This window comes from Oncorhynchus nerka, linkage group LG8 (genome assembly GCF_034236695.1).
Source record: "Oncorhynchus nerka isolate Pitt River linkage group LG8, Oner_Uvic_2.0, whole genome shotgun sequence".
In the NCBI taxonomy this organism is placed as follows: domain Eukaryota; kingdom Metazoa; phylum Chordata; class Actinopteri; order Salmoniformes; family Salmonidae; genus Oncorhynchus; species Oncorhynchus nerka.
The window spans coordinates 8,499,150-8,524,358 of NC_088403.1; the positions used below are offsets into that span (position 1 = coordinate 8,499,150).

Genomic DNA, 25,209 nt, shown 5'->3' on the forward strand with positions numbered 1-25,209 from the left:
ACTAGGAAAACTAGCTAGCTACAGTAGCTAGCAGACGTTTGTCAATTTAGTTGGCGTTATCAGAATTGCTAACTAGCTAGCCATCCATCTTGGTAAACACCCTAAATAACCATGTTGAACAGGTTGCAGTGACTTGTTGTGGGTGGACTGTCCTAAACTAGCTAACTAGCTAGCTGCGACACAGATGAATGGCTGTTGCTGTGAGTTAGTGACAGGCTATCACTAGCAGCTAGGCTAACGTTAGCTAGCTCACCTTTTTCTGTTTTCTACATACAGCACATTTAACCCTTTGTCGTCCGGACAAGATTGAATCACACATCCAGCTAGCCACGTAATCAACGTACCTGAAGTGTGGTGATGTGTTTGTCGTTGAATTTATTTTCACAATACCGCAACACGAGCGAGGTCTTGCCGACACAACCCTCTCCCAACAAAACCACCTTGAAAGAGTAGGTTTTGTTACCCGCTCCGCCGCCAGCCGCCATGGTGAAATAGATATGATTAGGAATATAAGTAGCCCAGTCGAATGTATGTCCCTCTAATCACATGAGATGTGTCAAATCGAAATCAATAAGTCGAGGACACGAATCCTCCTGGCGAATCAGAATAGGAACCAATTTTCAGTCGCCCAGCTCTTTGTAGACCAAACTGATTTCCCCCACCCTCAGCTGGCTGGTTCGCTCTGCTCTCCCCTCTCAACCCCCTCCTATTGGCGTCGCTTTCTGCGTCATGCTCTGGGATCATATGATCAACTGGACAGCAACAATCGAAAGTGCTGGAGCTGAACAGAGAAGCTCAGTCTATTTTCCCAATGGATCGTCAATCATAATATATGTTAGAGTAAAGAATACAGAAACTAGGACATTTTATAAAAAACATAAAAATAAGACAGTTTGAAAGATGAAAAGTAAGAAGCCCAGAAGTCCGTATAACTCCTAAAAACAGAATATTGTTTTGACCGTATTATGATTGGCTATCATTATTGTGGTTGGTTGGTTTACCAGGATCTTTATCACTGCAAGACCCTCCCGAGTGAGAATAATTTGTCACACAAAAATGAGGAGGAATCTATTTCTCCTCTGAGCCATACCGCAGTGGTATTTTATTTATGAATTTCTGACAAATCTGCTTCTTTTCACATCAAAAGATCATAATTATTGGAAGGCTCTCAGAACACGATGTGGAAATCCCCCATGCTGTACATACACAGTGAGCGAAGACTAAGTGATTTCCTTGAATCTTCGTTTCAGAAAGAAGTATGCTTGTTTTGTTCAAACTTGACTTATTTCTGTTTCTACTAGAGACTTAAGGGGTAATTTTCTGAATGTCTACCCTAATCTTAACTAGATAACGTTCATACTTTAAAAAAATCCAAGGCACTGTTGTGGAAAAGTTCAAGCCTTTCTTTTAGCAGCAAATCGCATAGCAAAAAAAATGTAAGCGCACAAACGACGAGCGGCTCACCGGCCTTCTTCAGGGTGGCGCGTGAGTCGCAACGCGCTGGTGGGACTTCTGGTCAAATTGGTATTGAAATGATCTCTAGGACATATCAAGCCAAACAAAGAGCTTCACTACAGCCTTATCCAACACTAGTTACGGTCACAACAAACCTCTTGAATATCACTTTCAATGGAAACAAACAAAACGTAAGACAGGTATTTTCATACATGCCTGGTGACTCAGTGACACAAGTGATCTCTTCCATATCAAATATGTTTATTGAAAGCAGTGAGCTAAGTCCTTTTTTTGCTAGTTACATATTGAAAACTGAGCAACATAAAGCCAATGTACAAACAGAATATAAAGTAGTCTAATGTTTGTTTTATTTTCTTAAACCATGGAAATCTACCTGTGCAAAGTGCACACATACAGAACACTTGTTTGAGATAACACCCCCACCACTTAAAGCAGTGTACAATGAACAGCATATGTCCTCTAAAGTGCAAATAGCATTATACATTCACAAGAATAACAATAAACCTGAACAGTGCAATTTAGATTAAGAATATACCCCCCCCCCCCCCCACATAAACACCATATTGATGAAAATATAACCCCCCCATTGATATACCCCCTCCCCCAATATTGATGAAGAATGTAACCCCCCCCACATAAACACCATATTGATGAAGAATATAACCCCCTTCCCCATATACACAATATTGATGAAGAATGTAACCCCCCCCCCATAAACACCATATTGATGAAAATATAACCCCTCCCCCATATACCAATATTGATGAAGAATAAAACCCCCCCCCATAAACACCATATTGATGAAGAATATAACCCCTCCCCATATACACAATATTGATGAAGAATGTAACCCCCCCCCATAAACACCATATTGATGAAGAATATAACCCCCTTCCCCATATACACAATATTGATGAAGAATGTAACCCCCCCCCATAACACCATATTGATGAAGAATTAACCCCCCCCCATATTGATGAAGAATGTAACCCCCCCCCATATACACCATATTGATGAAGAATGTAACCCCCCCCCATAAACACCATATTGATGAAGAATGTAACCCCCCCCCATTAAACACCATATTGATGAAGAATAAAACCCCCCATTTACCCATATTGATGAAGAATGTAACCCCCCCCCATAAACACCATATTGATGAAGAATATAACCCCCTTCCCCATATTGATGAAGAATAAAACCCCCTCCCCCATATTGATGAAGAATGTAACCCCCCCATATACACCATATTGCATAATGGATCAATAAAGTGTGAGCAGCTTAGTTAGTAAGAACATCTTAAAAAGTCAGTAGAATGTCAGGAAAGTGTCAATGATTGATTGATCTGACCATCTTAGCAGAGAGAGGAATACCGTAAAGACATCACACTGTACATAAAAAGGTCATTCATTTATTTGCAGTGTTCTCTTTCGCTTCCCGTCTGGGTGGGAGATGACGGTCTGGAATCAAGAATAAACACGTTTTAAAAATGGCATTTAGACGACACAGCCTACTCCAGATACAGAAAGGGGGTCAACTTAGTCAAATCCACATACTCCAAATGTCAAGTCAAATGACAAAAACAAAACAAATAACATTTGTCTGACAGAGACATTTGAATTATACTTACATGTCCTTGATAGCTTTCTTCATGAGCTGTCTTGTACATGGAGACATCACACTGTCTGTTGGACTCCTTATTGCAGACCTACATTGCCACACAAGACAGAGAGAGAGAGAGAGAGAGAGAGAGAGAGAGAGAGAGTAGAGCAAGAAAGAGAGCGAGTGAGAGAAGAGCGCAAGAGAATATATCAGGCAATCAGCCAACTAGGGAAAGCCAAATTACAGGAGGTACTTCTTGATGCAATTAAAGCCTTTAAGTCCAGGAAAACTCAAGGGTTGGATGGCATACCAGTGGAGGTATACCAAACCTTTTGATAGACTCAGAGGACCATTATTAGCAGGTTTTAACCACTCCTATATATACACACACACGGTAGATTATCAGATACTCAACAAGGTCTGATTTCATTATTACTGAAACAGGAGCCATGTGGTAAATATAAAGATCCAGTTTATTTAAAAAAATAATTGGAGGCCTCTTACACTTCAGTGTTGTGATGCAAAAACTCAAGCAAAATGCTTTAGCGCATAGAATTAATTAAAAAAGGTGTTGTCAGATATTATTCATCCTAATCAGACAGGTTTTTTTTATTTTTTACATGGACAAGACATTGTAGATAATATAAGACAAGTACTGGAAACAATAGAACATTATGAAAAATCTGGGAAACCAGGCCTGGTTTTCATAGCCGACTTTAAAAAGGCCTTTAATAAAGTAGGACTGGAGTTTATATATAAATGCCTGGAATATTTCCATTTTTGAGAATCGTTTATAAACTGGGTTACAGTTATGTATAGTAACCCTAGGTGTAAAATAATAAATAATAGCTACTTCTCAGAAAGTTTTAAACACTGTCAAGAGAAGTAAAACAAGGTTGTCCACTATCAGCATATCTATTTATTATTGCCATCGAAAATGTTAGTTGTTAAAAATCAGATCCAACATTAATATTAATGGTTTAGAAATCCAGATCACTCGGTCTGCTGAATTCTCTCTGCTCAGGTTTTCCTTAATAGGATGTCGGTGGGCGGAGTCGGGAGGGTCGTCAGCGAAAAGGGACACACCTGGGCTCGGGTGCGTCCTGGAGATAAATACACCTTTCCCCCATTCATTGAGGAGACTCTCTACATAGACAAACTATTGGGTTTGGCTGTTTTGTTTTGGCACCTTTTAAAACACATCTATGTACACAACCACACACACACCATTGTTACTTGTATATAGTTTACTTTAGTTAAATATATTTGTTATTCCTTGATCTCTTATTCCTCACAAACTTTTCATGGTGTTGGAGTCGTGTTAGGCCACGCAGTCGTGGGTGAACAGGGAATACAGGAGGGGACTAAGTACACACCCCTGAGGGGCTCCAGTGTTAAGGATCAGAGTGGCAGATGTGTTGTTGCCTACTCTTACCACCTGGGGGCAGCCTGTCAGGAAGTCCAGGATCCAGTTGCAGAGGGAGGGGTTTAGTCCCAGAGTCATTTGCTTAGTGATGAGATTTGTGGGCACTAATGTGTTGAACGCTGAGCTGTAGTCGATGAACAGCATTCTCGCATAGGTGTTCCTTTTGTCCAGGTGAGAAAGGGCGGTGTGGAGTGCGATTGAGATTACATCATCTGTGGATCTGTTGGGGCGGTATGCGAATTGGAGTGGGTCTAGGGTGTCTGGGAGGATGCTGTTGATGTGAGCCATGACCAGCCTTTCAAAGCACTTCATGGCTACTGACGTGAGTGCCACGGGCCGGTAATTATTTAGGCAGGTTACCTTCGCTTCCTTGGGCACAGGGACTATTGTGATTTGCTTGAAACATTAAGGTATTACAGACTCAGTCAGGGAAAGGTGGAAAATGTCAGTCAAGACACTTAACAGTTGGTCCGCGCATGCTTTGAGTACAAGTCCTGGTAATCCGTCTGGCCCAGCGGCTTTGTGAATGTTGACCTGTTTAAAGGTTTTGCTCACATCAGCTACCAAGAGCGTTATCACACAGTCATCCAGAACTGCTGATGCTCTCGTGCATGCTTCAGTGTTTCTTGCCTCGAAGCGAGCATAAAAGGCATTTGGCTCGTCTGGTAGGCTCGCGTCACTGGGCAGCTCGCGTCTGGGTTTCCCTTTGTAGTCCGTAATAGTTTAAGCCCTGCCACATTCGACGGGCATCAGAGCTGGTGTAGTAGGATTCAATCTTAATCCTGTATTGACGCTTTGCTCGTTTGATGGTTCGTCTGAGGGCATAGCGGGATTTCTTATTTGTGTCCGGATTAGTCTCCTGCTCCTTGAAAGCGGCAGCTCTAGCCTTTAGCTCGATGCGGATGTTGCCTGTAATCCATGGCTTCTGGTTGGGATATGTACGTACAGTCACCGTGGGGACGTCGTTATCGATGCACTTATTGATGAAGCCGATGACTGAGGTGGTGTGTTCCTTAATGCCATTGTTGTGCTAGCAAAACAGTCCTGTAGTGTAGCATCCACGTCATCTGACCACTTCTGTGTTGAGCGAGTCACTGGTACTTCTGATTCCTGCTTACAAGCTAAAGCTAGGAGGATATAATTATGGTCAGACTTGCCAAATTGAGGGTGGTAGAGAGCTTTGTATGCATCTCTGTGTTTGGAGTAAAGGTGGTCTAGGATTTTTCCCCCTGGTTGCACATGTGACATGCTGGTAAAAATTTGGTACAACTGATTTAAGTTAGCCTGCATTAATGCCCCCGACCACTAGGAGTGCCGCTTCTGGGTGAGCATTTTCTTCTTTGCTTATGTTGAGTTGAGAGCGGTCTTAGTGCCAGCTTCACTTTGTGGTGGTGTCCATCTCGTTGGAGGGCAGAAATGATTAAATATTAAAGCATTTACACCTCTCACTGTCATACAAACGTTATACTCAAATCCAAACTGGTTCTCTAGCAAAAGACTAAGAAAGTCTCACCCCATGTTCAAGAATGGCCTTTTCCCCATTACAACCTCACTTCCGGTTATATGAAAACGAAATCTCCAAAATAACGTTATTTTTAAAACAAACCATAGAAAATGAGTTGCAATTTCAGTTTAATCCACCAGAAAAGACAGAACAAATAATACAACAAAATGGTTAAACTCAAATATAGTAATTTAATAAAATAAAATGTTTTTTAATGTTGATAAAAATAAAAATATATAATCTTTGTAAATTATATAATAAATAGGACTGGTGGAGTTGTCACACATGCAGCTAACACATGGAAAAAGTCTGCTCTACCCACAATTACAACCAACTAATTGCAGCATTACTGAAAAAAATGGAAGAGGCAAGTGGAAACTGGAATAAGTAAGGCAAAGGGTGGCTACTTTGAAGAATCTCAAATATATTTTGACTTGTTTAACTCTTTTTTTGGTTACTACATGATACCATGCGTGTTACTTCATAGTTTTTCTACAATGTAGAAAAATAAAGAAGAACCCTGGAATGAGTAGGTGTCCAAACTTTAGACTGGTATATATATATATATATATATGTATTGGTATGTATGCATGTGTATTTATATTTACAAAAATTATATGGGGGATTGGAAATGATGCAGACAATTACATTGATGGAAGCTACAATCTGCAATACTAAAGCTGATCTACCCCCTTAAAAAATAAAATATATAACTAGTTTACAGGCAGCACACCAACATTCCTCCTTTATATACTTTTATATTAATTTGAGTAAAGCTGAATCCCTTCTAGCCATGCCCCTGACCAGGGGCACTCTCCCGTGGGTTATAGGTCATCTCTCACATGGTAACCGGAACTATTTGAAAAGGTGAGAGCTTATTATACCTCAGTGGGTGAATTGAATCAAAGATAATGAATATACTGGCAAGATACATGTCTCACCGCTCTAAACGGGAGTTGTTGTCCACAAAGCGGCACGGCGGACTGTCTAGCTCCCGCCTAACCTTTCTTTGGATTGTTGGATTTATTTTTTGGTTGAACAAATTCAACACTCCATACAAAAACACCACCTGTTGGAGGAAGACAGATTTTCTACTGAGTGGGGCCTCTCTTCCTCTAAATTGAGTTGAGGAGAGGCAAATCTGTATATAATGGAGGAGATGCTCATGTCAGTATGAGTCATAATACCTAGCGGTCAAACAGGGAAGTGGTTCCAAATGGTTTTCCACCATTAATTTCTCCTCGTAGGGGATTTTAGAAACACTTACAATAAGGGCTGTGTTTCATGTAGGCTTACCCTGGCTTGACGTTTTGATAACAAGTCTCTCGGGACAAGGTGACTTTTATCAATATATTTGCTTCCAACAAATTAAATGCTAGTTAGCTGCTAATGTGGCTATCATAAAGAACTACAGATGCCATGTTCTGGACGAGACTGCCGAATCGAGGCAAAGGTAAGAATCTCTGGATTAACCATCTAATGTTGACTAAATGTAGTAATTTTTTTTTAAAAGCTACATTTCTTTAAATGTACCTGTTTGCAAAGGTTCCAGCTAGAGGTAATGTCCAAGAGCTTGCAGGGATTTGTAGTCTTGCACGATGTCTACTTTGACGTTATATATATATATATATATATATTAGAGAGAGAGATCACCATGTCCGCGAGAGACTTACATGGTTATCAAAATGTCACGTAAACCTACACAAAACACAGACCTTATTTTAAGTGTTTCTCAAATTCCTTATGGGAAAAACGATTGGAACCATTTCCCTGCTTGACCGCTAGGTTTTATGGGTATTATGACACCTCCACTGAGGGGTTCTCAGGCGGGAAGGAAGGCGACAAGCCACTATTGTAATACTGTATAAAAACAACTGTAGGTTTAACATGCATTAATCATTCCTACTTTCATAACTTACTTCTCTTGAATCTTCTTTCTTTTCGCCAGGCTTGGTGTCGGCGGCGGTTGATTGTTGTGAGGAGACACTGACTGTAGTGCATTTCCAGAGCTCATTTTCTCTGCAGAAAGCCTTCATGACATTAGCGACAGTTTAGTGTTTTGATACATTGTATCCATAACTAATTAGGTAAACATTGTTGTAACTTGCATACAATAACGTACGCTGTAGCGTTGCTGCATGTAACATTGTTACTAAAACGAACTGTTAATCGTTGAAATTGTGTAATTGATTATACCAAGTACATTTTCATTGTAGCAGTTAAGAACCCACCTTCTTTTAAAAAATCTTATTAGCCACAGTCGTGTAACAAGTAGGAAAAAGTAGACAAGGCTTGAGATCCAGTCAGTTTAGTAACGATCAGCTGAGTTCGTGTCAAATAGGACATTTCGAAAGTGGTGCTCCATGACGTATTTTAAATACGCTCCTCTCATTGGTAGTTGCCACGGAACAAGCATAACAAACCCCACCCTCTCAGAAAACATTTTTTGACATACCTCATTTATTTTCTCAGAGTACGTTGTGATTTTGGGGGGAAAAATAAACTCCAAGTCGAATACTTTTAATTATTGTAAAACACATAAAAGCCATTTTCTGCTTTAACGCAAACATGCCTTGTGAGTGCATTGAGTTCACAAGAATGTTTTGGGCATTTATTTAAATTAATTTACATTCATTACATTTTATGTGCAGGAGGAACAGGCACTTTTTCTATATATTAAACCCACAGCACCAGACTTCAAGTGTACAGAGAATATCAAATGTTTTGCTCAAACTAAGAACTTCGTATATTATATATTGAGAAGGTTTAAAGCGATCTTTCAAAAAGATATGCGCCCAACGTGGGGCTCGAACCCACGACCCTGAGATTAAGAGTCTCATGCTCTACCGACTGAGCTAGCCGGGCTTGCGTAACATGAGGAAACTACCCCTTTACAAACCATGAATCGCGAACCCTGCCCCCTTCCTGCCCCTCTTTTCTTAGAATTCACACCAGAGCTCGCTCCAAGACTGATGTAATTACACAGCGTGTTCACGAGTAGGAGTGCTGATCTCGAATCAGGTTCCTTCCTGTCCATGTCATCTTATTCAATGTAAATCTAAACGTAAAACTGATCATAGATCAGCACTGTTACTCTAAAAGGTTTTGTGAATACAGACACTGATTCTAGATAAGCTGCTGGTGTAATATGTACTCATGGTCATAGAAAGGGTAATCATCACTGGTAATGTTGCCCTCTCAACATTCATATGATGCAATAAGGCAAAATATCCATCAAATATTTATTCCAGTATTTATTCCAATGCTAATTGCTTTTCAGCATCAATGAATCACTTACCACAGGATTGCCAGACACTTGATCAAAACAACCATTACAAAGCACATTCATAAAGGAGTTCATCCGGTTATATTATAGGACAATGTTATGTTTGGGGGGCTGGCAACATAACACTCACCCCTACCCCATCCCTTCTCTAGTGTAGGGTGTAGGCTTCTCTCACCCCTTCTCTAGTGTAGGGTGTAGGCTTCTCTCACCCCATCCCTTCTCTAGTGTAGGGTGTAGGCTTCTCTCACCCCTTCACTTCTCTCACCTCACCCCTTCACTAGTGTAGGGTGTAGGCTTCTCTCACCCCATCCCTTCTCTAGTGTAGGGTGTAGGCTTCTCTCACCCCTTCACTTCTCTCACCCCTTCTCTAGTGTAGGGTGTAGGCTTCTCTCACCCCTTCTCTAGTGTAGGGTGTAGGCTTCTCTCACCCCATCCCTTCTCTAGTGTAGGGTGTAGGCTTCTCTCACCCCTTCACTTCTCTCACCCCTTCTCTAGTGTAGGGTGTAGGCCTATTCAAGAGTATTACAACAAGTTTAGCAAAATATTCAATCAATCAAACCAACAAAAAATGACTCTCCTATAGTCCATGCACTTAATGCATTTTAGGAAACAACTGAAATCTCGATGATTAAACTATGATCAACAAATGTATTACCATAAAGACAAACACAGAGTTGTAAAGGTTAGTTGTAGCATGGTAACTCTATTTCCTTAGACAGCAAGCTACACCATCCTAGGTAAAGTATAAAACACTAGACTTCAATACAACAAGCAAAACATTCTTTTTTTTTGACAAAATACAAAATCAGGGAAGCGCACAGAGTTCCTGCCCTAGTGAGGCCAGAAGCTCCACGCAACACCAGGAAGTACCAGAGCTACAATGATGGAAGAGAAGAGGTTAACGCCATTGTTGTCCAGGATAGGCTTCCCACATATCCGCTTAGTTGTCACAGACGCATAGTTGACAACCTTTCCGAGGCTTACGTCATAACCTGGGGAAGAAGGGACATCATACAGCCGTAAGAGTGGAGAAGACTTCTTTTTTTTTTAATGACTGCAATGTTTTAAATTCAAGAAAGACACTTCAAGCACCTGCTAATACTTGGATATCAAACATCTATAAATCATTTTTATCCAAATAAATAACATATACAGTGCATTCAGAAATTATTCAGACCCCTTGACTTTTTCCCACATTTTGTTTCAGCCATATTCTAAAATGTATTAAATGAAGAAGAACAAATATATATCTACCCACAATACCCCATAACGACAAAGTGAAAACAGGTTTTTAGACATTTTTGCAAATGTATAAAAAAATAAACAGATCCCTTATTTGCTATGAGACTCGAAATTGAGCTCAGATTAATCATGTTTCCATTGATCATCCTTGACAAGTTTCTACAACTTGATTGGAGTCCACATCTGGTAAATTCAATTGATTGGACATGATTTGGAAAGGAACACACCTGTCTATATAAAAGGTTCCACAGTTAACAATGCATGTCAGAGCAAAAACCAAGCCAAACGGTCATGGTAATTGTCTGTAGAGCTCAGAGACAGGATTGTGTCAAGGCACAGATCTGGGGATGGGTACCATGAGAAACCAGATTCTCTGGTCTGATGAAACCAAGATTGAACTCTTTGGCATGAATGTCAAGCGTCACATCTGGAGGAAACCTGGCACCATCTAAGACAGTGAAGCATGGTGGCGGCAGCATCATGATGTGGGGATGTTTTTCAGCGGCAGGGACTGGGAGACTAGTCAGGATCAAGGGAAAGTTGAACGGCACAAAGTACAGAGAGATCCTTGATGAAAACCTTCTCCAGAGCACTCAGGACCTCAGACTGGGGCCAAATGTCACCTTCCAACAGGACAATGACCCTAAGCACACAGCCAAGACAACATGGCTTCGGGAAAAGTCTCTGAGTGTCCTTTAGTGGCCCAGTCAGAGCCCGGACTTGAACCTGATCGAACATCTCCGGAGACCTAAAAAATAGCTGTGCAGTGACGCTCCCCATCCAACCTGACAGCGCTTGAGAGGATCTGCTGAGAATAATGGGAGAAACTCCCCAAATACAGGTGTGCCAAGCTTGTAGCGTCATACCCCAGAAGAATCTAGGCTGTAATCACTGACAAAGGTGCTTCAACAAAGTAATGATTAAAGGGTCTGAATATTTATGTAAATTATATATATTTTTATTTTTTATATATTTGCTCAAATTTCTACAAAACAGTTTTTGCTTTGTCATTATGGGGCATTGTGTGTAGATTGACTTAAAAAAATCTATTTTAGAATAAGGCTGTAACATAACAAAATGTGAAAAAAGATGAGGGGTCTGAATGCACTGTATACAGTGCCTTGCGAAAGTATTCGGCCCCCTTGAACTTTGCGACCTTTTGCCACATTTCAGGCTTCAAACATAAAGATATAAAACTGTATTTTTTGTGAAGAATCAACAACAAGTGGGACACAATCATGAAGTGGAACGACATTTATTGGATATTTCAAACTTTTTTAACAAATCAAAAACTGAAAAATTGGGCGTGCAAAATTATTCAGCCCCTTTACTTTCAGTGCAGCAAACTCTCTCCAGAAGTTCAGTGAAGATCTCTGAATGATCCAATGTTGACCTAAATGACTAATGATGATAAATACAATCCACCTGTGTGTAATCAAGTCTCCGTATAAATGCACCTGCACTGTGATAGTCTCAGAGGTCCGTTAAAAGCGCAGAGAGCATCATGAAGAACAAGGAACACACCAGGCAGGTCCGAGATACTGTTGTGAAGAAGTTTAAAGCCGGATTTGGTTACAAAAAGATTTCCCAAGCTTTAAAACATCCCAAGGAGCACTGTGCAAGCGATAATATTGAAATGGAAGGAGTATCAGACCACTGCAAATCTACCAAGACCTGGCCGTCCCTCTAAACTTTCAGCTCATACAAGGAGAAGACTGATCAGAGATGCAGCCAAGAGGCCCATGATCACTCTGGATGAACTGCAGAGATCTACAGCTGAGGTGGGAGACTCTGTCCATAGGACAACAATCAGTCGTATATTGCACAAATCTGGCCTTTATGGAAGAGTGGCAAGAAGAAAGCCATTTCTTAAAGATATCCATAAAAAGTGTTGTTTAAAGTTTGCCACAAGCCACCTGGGAGACACACCAAACATGTGTAAGAAGGTGCTCTGGTCAGAAGAAACCAAAATTGAACTTTTTGGCAACAATGCAAAACATTATGTTTGGTGTAAAAGCAACACAGCTCAACACCCTGAACACACCATCCCCACTGTCAAACATGGTGGTGGCAGCATCATGGTTTGGGCCTGCTTTTCTTCAGCAGATACAGGGAAGATGGTTAAAATTGATGGGAAGATGGATGGAGCCAAATACAGGACCATTCTGGAAGAAAACCTGATGGAGTCTGCAAAAGACCTGAGACTGGGACGGAGATTTGTCTTCCAACAAGACAATGATCCAAAACATAAAGCTAAATCTACAATGGAATGGTTCAAAAATAAACATATCCAGGTGTTAGAATGGCCAAGTCAAAGTCCAGACCTGAATCCAATCGAGAATCTGTGGAAAGAACTGAAAACTGCTGTTCACAAATGCTCTCCATCCAACCTCACTGAGCTCGAGCTGTTTTGCAAGGAGGAATGGGAAAAAAAATCAGTCTCTCGATGTGCAAAACTGATAGAGACATACCCCAAGCGACTTACAGCTGTAATCGCAGCAAAAGGTGGCGCTACAAAGTATTAACTTAAGGGGGCTGAATAATTTTGCACGCCCAATTTTTCAGTTTTTGATTTGTTAAAAAAGTTTGAAATATCCAATAAATGTCGTTCCACTTCATGATTGTGTCCCACTTGCTGTTGATTCTTCACAAAAAAATACAGTTTTATATCTTTATGTTTTGAAGCCTGAAAGTTGAATACTTTTGCAAGGCACTGTATATTCTATATCTGTAGTTAGTTATTTATACTTTTCCCTGATAATAACGTGAATATCTAATCCCTGATGAAAACGTGAATATCTAATCCCTGATAATAACTAATCCCTGATAATAACGTGAATATCTAATCCCTGATAATAACGTGAATATCTAATCCCTGATAATAACTAATCCCTGATAATAACGTGAATATCTAATCCCTGATAATAACGTGAATATCTAATCCCTGATGAAAACGTGAATATCTAATCCCTGATAATAACTAATCCCTGATAATAACACATTAATAACTCATCGTGGACAGACCCACCTGAGTACTGCCAGTGTGCTCCCAGGACAGAGTCCAACATGGACCCCATTAGGCCAGCCATGGCTCCATAGATTATGATTGGCCACTGGGGATCAGCCTGGTGCAGGTCACGGACCAATAGGATTTGAGAGATATAGTAAGCCACGCCCACTGCCAGGCCCCCCAGGAAGCTAGCCAGTAGACCCACTGGGGTCACTCCTCCATTGGTCCCTGTGAAAAGAACAGTTGAACAGTTAACACCATGTTGTTTCACTAGTCTCATGGGGAGGAGCATTGTTAGGAACAGGATGCAGCAAGACTACACTATTTACAGGAAGTGATTAATGGATCTACTTTGAAACTGTGTCAAAGTCTGTCTCAGAGACTAGCACTCAACGCAAAACACTTCCGCCCAACGTGGGGCTCGAACCCACGACCCTGAGATTAAGAGTCTCATGCTCTACCGACTGAGCTAGCCGGGCCTGAGGGTAGCTGGAATTCCCCAGCACATAGGAATGTCAAAATGAGTCATGAACCCCCCCCCTTCTAGTTTTCACATCACCTGCCAGTCAGTTACGCAACACTGAACAGTTGTTAGTGGAGATGCACTGTCAATAAATAGAAATTTCTTTACATTACATTTCAATGAACTGACTCCAACCATGTTCCCTTTTACATTTCACCCACAGTCTTTTATTCTCTAACTTAATGTGAAAAGTTGTTGACTGAACAGTCAGTCAACAGATTATTGACTTTCTTCGCAACCAAGCCTCTCGTGTCTGACGAACCGGTGCCCCTGTATATAGCCTCGTTATTGTTCTTTAAGGTTACATTTTATTTCATTTTTTACTTTAGTTTTATTTAGTTAATATTTTCTTAACTCTATTTGTTGATCTGCATTGTTGGTTAAGACCTTGTCAGGAAGCATTTCAATGTAAGGTCTATCTGTTGTAATCGGAGCATGTGAGAAATAACATTTGATTTGCTCGCATTTATCAGAAGAAAGGCTTTCGAATCAAAAGCTTAGCGCCCAACGTGGGGCTCGAACCCACGACCCTGAGATTAAGAGTCTCATGCTCTACCGACTGAGCTAGCCGGGCTTGCATCACTCCTTAACACCACCCACATACAGACCTCACAGGGTCTGAACCAACCCTGCTCAGTGACAGACCTCACAGGGTCTGTGACAAACCTCACAGGGTCTGAACCAACCCTGCTCAGTGACAAACCTCACAGGGTCTGAACCAGCCCTGCTCAGTGACAAACCTCACAGGGTCTGAACCAACCCTGCTCAGTGACAGACCTTACAGGGTCTGAACCAGCCCTGCTCAGTGACAGACCTCACAGGGTCTGAACCAGCCCTGCTCAGTGACAGACCTCACAGGGTCTGAACCAACCCTGCTCAGTGACAGACCTCACAGGGTCTGAACCAACCCTGCCCATTGACAGACCTCACAGGGTCTGAACCAACCCTGCACAGTGACAGACCTCGAAGGGTCTGAACCAACCCTGCTCAGTGACAGACCTCACAGGGTCTGAACCAACCCTGCACATTGACAGACCTCACAGGGCATGCACCAACCCTGCTCACTGACAGATCTCAGGGTGTGAACTAACACTGCCTCTTGGATTTCACCAGTCCTCTATTTCATCACCCATGTACTTATCCCTAGGGTGATGAATCAACACAGTCAACAAATACTGGTCATCTATGTTGCATGTGTATTAACCACTAGACCTCTAAGGCTGGTTTCCCAGACACCCATGAAGTCCTAGTCTAAAAAACATGTCCATTTGATATTGTTCAGAGGTAGTGCTTTTCAGTGGAGGACTATAATCTGTGTCCAGAAAACGAGCCCCAAGCCTCTGAGGATCAATGGTATCCAAATCAAAAGGTCAGCGCCCAACGTGGGGCTCGAACCCACGACCCTGAGATTAAGAGTCTCATGCTCTACCGACTGAGCTAGCCGGGCTTGGAGATACAACCCACAACATCCCAAAATAACACAGCTGTCAGACCAGGTTGGTAAATAACACACCAACCCAACATGTAATAACTGTCAGACCAGGTTGGTAAATAACACACCAACCCAACATGTAATAACTGTCAGACCAGGTTGGTAAATACACACCAACCCAACATGTAATAACTGTCAGACCAGGTTGGTAAATAACACACCAACCCAACATGTAATAACTGTCAGACCAGGTTGGTAAATAACACACCAACCTGTCAGACCAGGTTGGTAAATAACACACCAACATGTAATAACTGTCAGACCAGGTTGGTAAATAACACACCAACCCAACATGTAATAACTGTCAGACCAGGTTGGTAAATAACACACCAACATGTAATAACTGTCAGACCAGGTTGGTAAATAACACACCAACATGTAATAACTGTCAGACCAGGTTGGTAAATAACCCACCAACATGTAATAACTGTCAGACCAGGTTGGTAAATAAAACACCAACATGTAATAACTGTCAGACCAGGTTGGTAAATAAACACCAACATGTAATAACTGTCAGACCAGGTCAGACCAGGGGTAAATAACACCACCAACATGTAATAACTGTCAGACCAGGTTGGTAAATAAACACCAGCCCAACATGTAATAACTGTCAGACCAGGTTGGTAAATAACCACCAGCCCAACATGTAATAACTGTCAGACCAGGTTGGTAAATAACACACCAACCCAACACACCAGCCCAACATGTAATAACTGTCAGACCAGGTTGGTAAATAACACACCAACCCAACATGTAATAACACCAGCCCAACATGTAATAACTGTCAGACCAGGTTGGTAAATAACACCACCAACATGTAATAACACCAACCCAACATGTAATAACTGTCAGACCAGGTTGGTAAATAACCCACCAACATTTAATAACACCAGGTTGGTAAATAAACACCAACATGTAATAACTGTCAGACCAGGTTGGTAAATAACACACCAACCCAACATGTAATAACTGTCAGACCAGGTTGGTAAATAACACCCACCAACATGTAATAACTGTCAGACCAGGTTGGTAAATAACACACCAACCCAACATGTAATAACTGTCAGACCAGGTTGGTAAATAACACACCAACATGTAATAACTGTCAGACCAGGTTGGTAAATAACACACCAACATGTAATAACTGTCAGACCAGGTTGGTAAATAACACACCAACATGTAATAACTGTCAGACCAGGTTGGTAAATAACACACCAACATGTAATAACTGTCAGACCAGGTTGGGAAATAACACACCAACATGTAATAACTGTCAGACCAGGTTGGTAAATAACACACCAACATGTAATAACTGTCAGACCAGGTTGGTAAATAACACACCAACATGTAAAAGCTGCTAGACCAGGTTGGGAAATAACACACCAACATGTAAAAGCTGCTAGACCAGGTTGGGAAATAACACACCAACATGTAATAACTGTCAGACCAGGTTGGTAAATAACACACCAACATGTAATAACTGTCAGACCAGGTTGGTAAATAACACACCAACATGTAATAACTGTCAGACCAGGTTGGTAAGTAACACACCAGCCCAACATGTAATAACTGTCAGACCAGGTTGGTAAGTAACACACCAGCCCAACATGTAATAACTGTCAGACCAGGTTGGTAAATAACACACCAACCCAACATGTAATAACTGTCAGACCAGGTTGGTAAATAACACACCAACCCAACATGTAATAACTGTCAGACCAGGTTGGTAAATAACACACCAACCCAACATGTAATAACTGTCAGACCAGGTTGGTAAATAACTGTCAGACCACACCAACCCAACATGTAATAACTGTCAGACCAGGTTGGTAAATAACACACCAACATGTAATAACTGTCAGACCAGGTTGGTAAATCAACCAGGTTGGTAAATAACCACCAACATGTAATAACTGTCAGACCAGGTTGGTAAATAACCCACCAACATGTAATAACAGGTTGTCAGACCATGTAATAACTGTTGACCAGGTTGGTAAACACACCAACATGTAATAACTGTCAGACCAGGTTGGTAAATAACACACCAACATGTAATAACTGTCAGACCAGGTTGGTAAATAACACACCAACATGTAATAACTGTCAGACCAGGTTGGTAAATAAAACACCACCAACATGTAAAAAGCTGTAAATAGACCAGGTTGGGAAATAACACACCAACATGTAATAACTGTCAGACCAGGTTGGTAAATAACACACCAACATGTAATAACTGTCAGACCAGGTTGGTAAATAACACACCAACATGTAATAACTGTCAGACCAGGTTGGTAAGTAACACACCAGCCCAACATGTAATAACTGTCAGACCAGGTTGGTAAATAACACACCAGCCCAACATGTAATAACTGTCAGACCAGGTTGGTAAATAACACACCAGCCCAACATGTAATAACTGTCAGACCAGGTTGGTAAATAACCAACACCAGCCCAACATGTAATAACTGTCAGACCAGGTTGGTAAATAACACACCAACATGTAATAACTGTCAGACCAGGTTGGTAAATAACACACCAACATGTAATAACTGTCAGACCAGGTTGGTAAATAACACACCAACATGTAATAACTGTCAGACCAGGTTGGTAAATAACACACCAACATGTAATAACTGTCAGACCAGGTTGGTAAATAACACACCAACATGTAATAACTGTCAGACCAGGTTGGGAAATAACACACCAACATGTAATAACTGTCAGACCAGGTTGGGAAATAACACACCAGCCCAACATGTATTAACTGTTTTTTTCTGCTAAGGGGACAGGACAACTTCACCACATCAAAGGGACGATGGACGGGGCCATGTACCGTCAAATCTTGGGTGAGAACCTCCTTCCCTCAGCCAGGGCATTGAAAATGGGTCGCGGATGGGTATTCCAGCATGACAATGACCCAAAACACACAGCGAAGGCAACAAAGGCGTGGCTCAAGAAGAAGCACATTAAGGTCCTGGAGTGGCCTAGCCAGTCTCCAGACATTAATCCCATAGAAAATCTGTGGAGGGAGCTGAAGGTTCGAGTTGCCAAACGTCAGCTTCGAAACCTTAATGATTTGGAGAAGATCTGCAAAGAGGAGTGGGACAAAATTCCTCCTGAGATGTGTGCAAACCTGCTGGCCAACTACAAGAAACGTCTGACCTCTGATTGCCAACAAGGGTTTTTCCACCAAGTACTAAGTCATGTTTTGCAGAGGGGTCAAATAATTATTTCCCCCAGTAAAATGCAAATCAATTTATAACATTTTTGACATGTGTCTTTCTGGATTTTTTTGTTGTTATTCTGTCTCTCACTGTTCAAATAAATCTACCATTAAAATTATAGACTGATCACTTCTTTGTCAGTGGACAGACGTACAAAATCAGCAGGGGATCAAATACTTTTTCCCTCACTGTATATCCAAGTGCCTTCAAAAAGTATTCAGACCCCTTGGTTTTCCCCCAAATGTGTTACCTTACAGCGTTATTCTCAAATGGATTAAATAAAACATCCTCAGCAATCTACACATAATACCCCATAATGACAACGCGAAAACAGGTATGGAGAAATAGTTGTAAATGTATTCAAAATAAACCCTTGAATGAGTAGGTGAGTAAACGTTTGACTGGTATTGTGTATCATATCACACAAACACAAATAACATTAGATTTGCTCGCATTTATCAGAAGAAAGGCTTTTAAATCAAAAGGTCAGCGCCCAACGTGGGGCTCGAACCCACGACCCTGAGATTAAGAGTCTCATGCTCTACCGACTGAGCTAGCCGAGATACAACCCACAACATCCCAAAATAACACAGCTGTCAGACTATTTAACACCAGCTCAACATACAGACTTCAGACCAGGGTCTGAACCAACCCTGCCCACTGAAGAACTCAGACAGGTTGGTAAGAACAAACCAACATGTAATTGACAGACCAGGGTGGTGAACAAACACATGCCTCTTGTCAGACCAGGTTTTCACCAGCCCAACATGTAATAACTCAGACCATTTCATCACCCATGTACTTATCCTCAGACCAGGTTGATGAAGCAACACAGCCCAACCAATACTGGTCAGACCAGGTTGTAAATTAACCAGCCCAACATGTAATAACCTCAGACCAGGCTGGTAAATAACACACCAACATGTAATAAGTCAGACCAGGTTGGTAAAAAACACCAACATTTAATAATTGTTCAGACCAGGTTGGTAAATAGTGGACCAACATGTAATAACTGTCAGACCAGGTTGGAAAATAACACACCAACATGTAATAACTGAGGTAAATCAATGGTCAGACCAGGTTGGTAAATAAAATGTAATAACTGTCAGACCAGGTTGGTAAATAACACCGCCCAACATGTAATAACCCACAGACCCTGGTAAATAACACCAGCCCAACATGTAATAACTGAGCAGACCAGGTTGGGAGAGCCCAACATGTAATAACTGTCAGACCAGGTTGGTAAATCCACCAACATGTAATAACTGTCAGACCAGGTTGGTAACACACCAACATGTAATAACTGTCAGACCAGGTTGGTAAATAACACACCAACATGTAATAACTGTCAGACCAGGTTGGTAAATAACACACCAAATGTAATAACTGTCAGACCAGGTTGGTAAATAACACACCAACATGTAATAATTCAGACCAGGTTGGATTAAATAAAACATCCATGTAATAACTCTCAGACCAGTTTGGTAAATAACACACCAACATGTAATAACTGCCAGACCAGGTATGGAGAAATAGTTGCCAAATGTATTCAAAAATCCAAACTCCATGGGTTGAAAAATGAGATATCCATTGAAAATTTTTGACTGGATTTTGTGTATCATATCAACTATGTAAAGAAAAAAAGTAATTAATAAGAATATTTCATTTTATTTGTGTATTTATCAGAAGACAGGCTTTCAAATCAAAATTTTATAGCGCCCAACGTGGGGCTCGAACCCACGACCCTGAGATTAAGAGTCTCATGCTGAGCTACCGGACTTGCATTGCACAGACCTCACAGGGTCTTGCACAGTGACAGACACAGGGTACCCTTTGACAGAACACAGGGTCTGAACCAACCCTGCCCATACAGACTTCACAGGGTCTGAGCCAACACAGTGACCCTCACAGGGTCCCACTGCCCATTGACAGAACAGGTTCTGAACCAACCCTGCAGTGACAGAGAACAAACCCCCAGTGACAGACATTGACACAGTGACAGACCTCAGGGTGTGAACAAACAGAGTGTGCCTCTTGGATTTCACCAGTCCTCTATTTCATCACCCATGTACTTATCCCTAGGGTGATGAAGCAACACAGTCAACCAATACTGGTCATCTATGTTGCATGTGTATTAACCACTATACCTCTAAGGCTGGTTTCCCAGACACCCATGAAGTCCTAGTCTAAAAAACATGTCCATTTGATATTGTTCAGAGGTAGTGCTTTTCAGTGGAGGACTATAATCTGTGTCCAGGAAACGAGCCCCAAGCCTCTGAGGATCAATGGTATCCAAATCAAAAGGTCAGCGCCCAACGTGGGGCTCGAACCCACGACCCTGAGATTAAGAGTCTCATGCTCTACCGACTGAGCTAGCCGGGCTTGGAGATACAACCCACAACGTCAGACCAGGTTGGTAAGTAACACACCAACATGTAATAACTGTCAGACCAGGTTGGTAAATAACACACCAACATGTAATAACTGTCAGACCAGGTTGGTAAATAACACACCAACATGTAATAACTGTCAGACCAGGTTGGTAAATAACACACCAACATGTAATAACTGTCAGACCAGGTTGGTAAATAACACACCAACATGTAATAACTGTCAGACCAGGTTGGTAAATAACACCAGCCCAACATGTAATAACTGTCAGACCAGGTTGGTAAATAACACACCAACATGTAATAACTGTCAGACCAGGTTGGTAAATAACACACCAACATGTAATAACTGTCAGACCAGGTTGGTAAATAACCCACCAACATGTAATAACTGTCAGACCAGGTTGGTAAATAACACCAGACCAACATGTAATAACTGTCAGACCAGGTTGGTAAATAACACACCAACATGTAATAACTGTCAGACCAGGTTGGGAAATGACTAGTCTAGAGACAGTAACAACTCTCAAACGTAATTACCTTCTTTCTACATACAGTCTTGCAACTCAAATGGCACCCTATTCCCAATATAGTAACTACTTTTGACCAGGTATTTGTTCCATTTGTACTTAGACAAAGTGTGGGGCTGAAAGCCATGGTCCAAAATGTCTCATGATCCCCAGGTTGAGTAGACAGAGGCTACCAACATAGCCTGAATATGACCCTGTCAGACCAGGTTGAGAGACAGAGCCTACCAGACGTAACAGCCTGAATATGATCCCCCCTGTTGAGAGACAGAGCCTACCAGACGTAGCCTGAATATGATCCCCCCTGTTCAGCCTGAATATGACCCCCTGTTGAGAGACAGAGCCCCAGATAGCCTGAATACTTTTGTTGAGAGACAGTTCCATTTGTACTTAGACAAAGTGTTGGAGCAGAGCCATGGTCCAAAATGCCTGAATATGATCCCCCTGTTGAGAGACAGAGCCTACCAGACGTAGCCTGAATATGATCCCCCCTGTTGAGAGACAGAGCCTACCAGACGTAGCCTGAATATGATCCCCCTGTTGAGAGACAGAGCCTACCAGACGTAGCCTGAATATGATCCCCCTGTTGAGAGACAGAGCCTACCAGACGTAGCCTGAATATGACCCCCCTGTTGAGAGACAGAGCCTACCAGACGTAGCCTGAATATGACCCCCTGTTGAGAGACAGAGCCTACCAGACGTAGCCTGAATATGATCCCCCCTGTTGAGAGACAGAGCCTACCAGACGTAGCCTGAATATGATCCCCCCCTGTTGAGAGACAGAGCCTACCAGACGTAGCCTGAATATGATCCCCCTGTTGAGAGACAGAGCCTACCAGACGTAGCCTGAATATGAGCCCCCCTGTTGAGAGACAGAGCCTACCAGACGTAGCCTGAATATGATCCCCCCTGTTGAGAGACAGAGCCTACCAGACGTAGCCTGAATATGAACCCCCTGTTGAGAGACAGAGCCTACCAGACGTAGCCTGAATATGATCCCCCTGTTGAGAGACAGAGCCTACCAGACGTAGCCTGAATATGATCCCCCTCCTGTTGAGAGACAGAGCCTACCAGACGTAGCCTGAATATGACCCCTCCCTGTTGAGAGACAGAGCCTACCAGACGTAGCCTGAATATGAACCCACCTGTTGAGACAGAGCCTACCAGACGTAGCCTGAATATGATCCCCCTCCTGTTGAGAGACAGAGCCTACCAGACGTAGCCTGAATATGATCCCCCTGTTGAGAGACAGAGCCTACCAGACGTAGCCTGAATATGATCCCCCTGTTGAGAGACAGAGCCTACCAGACGTAGCCTGAATATGCAGAAATCCTTTAGCTTCCTGTTAACAAGCTTCATGGCAGCCTGACATGACCTTTGATCCTGTCCTATACCCTGATCCTCCACTTGTGATAGGACAAAGCCATTACAAAGCATAAAAACACCATTATAAACATTAGTTTAGTCATTACTCATTGCTTATATACAAGTGCCTTCAAAAAGTATTCAGACCCCTTGGTTTTCCCCCAAATGTGTTACCTTACAGCGTTATTCTCAAATGGATTAAATAAAACATCCTCAGCAATCTACACATTATACCCCATAATGACAACGCGAAAACAGGTATGGAGAAATTGTTGCAAATTTATTAAAAATAAACCCTTGAATGAGTAGGTGAGTAAACGTTTGACTGGTACTGTGTATCATATCACACAAACACAAATAAAATTAGATTTGCTCGCATTTATCAGAAGAAAGGCTTTTAAATCAAAAGCTTAGCGCCCAACGTGGGGCTCGAACCCACGACCCTGAGATTAAGAGTCTCATGCACTACCGACTGAGCTAGCCGGGCTCGCATTACTATTTAACACCACCCACATACAGGCCTCACAGGGTCTGAACCAACCCTGCCCACTGACAGACCTCACAGGGTCTGAACCAACCCTGCAGTGACAGACCTCGAAGGTTCTGAACCAACCCTGCACAGTGACAGACCTCGAAGGGTCTGAACCAACCCTGCACAGTGACAGACCTCACAGGGTCTGAACCAACCCTGCACAGTGACAGACCTCAGAGTGTGAACCAACCCCGACTCTTGGATTTCACCAGTCCCCTATTTCATCACCCATGTACTTATCCCTAGGGTGATGCAGCAACACAGTCAACAAATACTGGTCATCTATGTTGCATGTGTATTAACCACTATACCTCTAAGGCTGGTTTCCCAGACACCCATGAAGTCCTAGTCTAAAAAACATGTCCATTTGATATTGTTCAGAGGTAGTGCTTTTCAGTGGAGGACTATAATCTGTGTCCAGGAAACGAGCCCCAAGCCTCTGAGGATCAATGGTATCCAAATCAAAAGGTCAGCGCCCAACGTGGGGCTCGAACCCACGACCCTGAGATTAAGAGTCTCATGCTCTACCGACTGAGCTAGCCGGGCTTGGAGATACAACCCACAACGTCAGACCAGGTTGGTAAGTAACACACCAACATGTAATAACTGTCAGACCAGGTTGGTAAATAACCCACCAACATGTAATAACTGTCAGACCAGGTTGGTAAATAACACACCAACATGTAATAACTGTCAGACCAGGTTGGTAAATAACACACCAACATGTAATAACTGTCAGACCAGGTTGGTAAATAACACACCAATATGTAATAACTGTCAGACCAGGTTGGTAAATAACACACCAACATGTAATAACTGTCAGACCAGGTTGGTAAATAACACACCAACATGTAATAACTGCCAGACCAGGTTGGTAAATAACACCAGCCCAACAGGTTGGTAAATAACACCAGCCCAATGTAATAACTGTCAGACCAGGTTGGTAAATAACCCCAGCCCAACATGTAATAACTGTCAGACCAGGTTGGTAAATAACACACCAACATGTAATAACTGTCAGACCAGGTTGGTAAATAACACACCAACATGTAATAACTGCCAGACCAGGTTGGTAAATAACCCCAGCCCAACATGTAATAACTGTCAGACCAGGTTGGTAAATAACACACCAACATGTAATAACTGTCAGACCAGGTTGGTAAATAACACACCAACATGTAATAACTGCCAGACCAGGTTGGTAAATAACACCAGCCCAACATGTAATAATTTTGATTGTGACTCCAAATCCAGACCTCCATGGGTTGAAAAATGTGATTTCCATTGATAATTTTTGTGTGATTTTGTTGTCAGCACATTCAACTATGTAAAGAAAAAAGTAATTAATAAGAATATTTCATTCATTCAGATCTATTGCTCGCATTTATCAGAAGAAAGGCTTTCAAATCAAAAGGTCAGCGCCCAACGTGGGGCTCGAACCCACGACCCTGAGATTAAGAGTCTCATGCTCTACCGACTGAGCTAGCCGGGCTTGCATTGCTATTTAACACCACCCACATACAGACCTCACAGGGTCTGAGCCAACCCTGCCCATTGACAGACCTCACAGGGTCTGAACCAACCCTGCCCATTGACAGACCTCACAGGGT

At 42.0% G+C, this 25,209-nt stretch overlaps 2 protein-coding genes, 1 long non-coding RNA gene and 7 other non-coding genes across 10 annotated transcripts in view; all 10 read right to left on the reverse strand.

Annotated features, from left to right (window-relative positions):
* rab21 (RAB21, member RAS oncogene family) overlaps positions 1–696 on the reverse strand; it is a 43,738-nt gene extending 43,042 nt beyond the window's left edge. Inside the window, exon 1 of the mRNA XM_065021291.1 lies at positions 345–696. Within this exon, the coding sequence (XP_064877363.1) occupies positions 345–485 (141 nt within the window). The 5' untranslated portion in view covers positions 486–696. The remainder of the gene's footprint in view (positions 1–344) is intronic.
* A 2,175-nt stretch (positions 697–2,871) lies between these two features.
* Positions 2,872–8,368, reverse strand: LOC115118096 (uncharacterized). Its single transcript, XR_010464498.1, has 4 exons — positions 8,240–8,368; positions 7,928–8,027; positions 3,107–3,184; positions 2,872–2,936 (listed from the first exon to the last, which is right to left on the reverse strand). It is a non-coding gene; the product is annotated as an uncharacterized LOC115118096 (long non-coding RNA).
* A 432-nt stretch (positions 8,369–8,800) lies between these two features.
* On the reverse strand, positions 8,801–8,873 carry trnak-cuu (transfer RNA lysine (anticodon CUU)). Its single transcript has one exon. It is a non-coding gene; the product is annotated as a tRNA-Lys (tRNA).
* A 374-nt stretch (positions 8,874–9,247) lies between these two features.
* tmem19 (transmembrane protein 19) overlaps positions 9,248–25,209 on the reverse strand; it is a 32,782-nt gene continuing 16,820 nt past the window's right edge. Inside the window, exons 7-8 of the mRNA XM_065021292.1 lie at positions 13,565–13,774; positions 9,248–10,286 (exon numbers count right to left, since the gene is read on the reverse strand). Coding sequence (XP_064877364.1) covers positions 10,126–10,286; positions 13,565–13,774 — 371 coding nt within the window. The 3' untranslated portion in view covers positions 9,248–10,125. The remainder of the gene's footprint in view (positions 10,287–13,564; positions 13,775–25,209) is intronic.
* trnak-cuu (transfer RNA lysine (anticodon CUU)) lies at positions 13,953–14,025 on the reverse strand. Its single transcript has one exon. It is a non-coding gene; the product is annotated as a tRNA-Lys (tRNA).
* trnak-cuu (transfer RNA lysine (anticodon CUU)) lies at positions 14,571–14,643 on the reverse strand. The gene has a single exon. It is a non-coding gene; the product is annotated as a tRNA-Lys (tRNA).
* Positions 15,444–15,516, reverse strand: trnak-cuu (transfer RNA lysine (anticodon CUU)). Its single transcript has one exon. It is a non-coding gene; the product is annotated as a tRNA-Lys (tRNA).
* On the reverse strand, positions 21,095–21,167 carry trnak-cuu (transfer RNA lysine (anticodon CUU)). Its single transcript has one exon. It is a non-coding gene; the product is annotated as a tRNA-Lys (tRNA).
* Positions 24,073–24,145, reverse strand: trnak-cuu (transfer RNA lysine (anticodon CUU)). The gene has a single exon. It is a non-coding gene; the product is annotated as a tRNA-Lys (tRNA).
* trnak-cuu (transfer RNA lysine (anticodon CUU)) lies at positions 25,019–25,091 on the reverse strand. The gene has a single exon. It is a non-coding gene; the product is annotated as a tRNA-Lys (tRNA).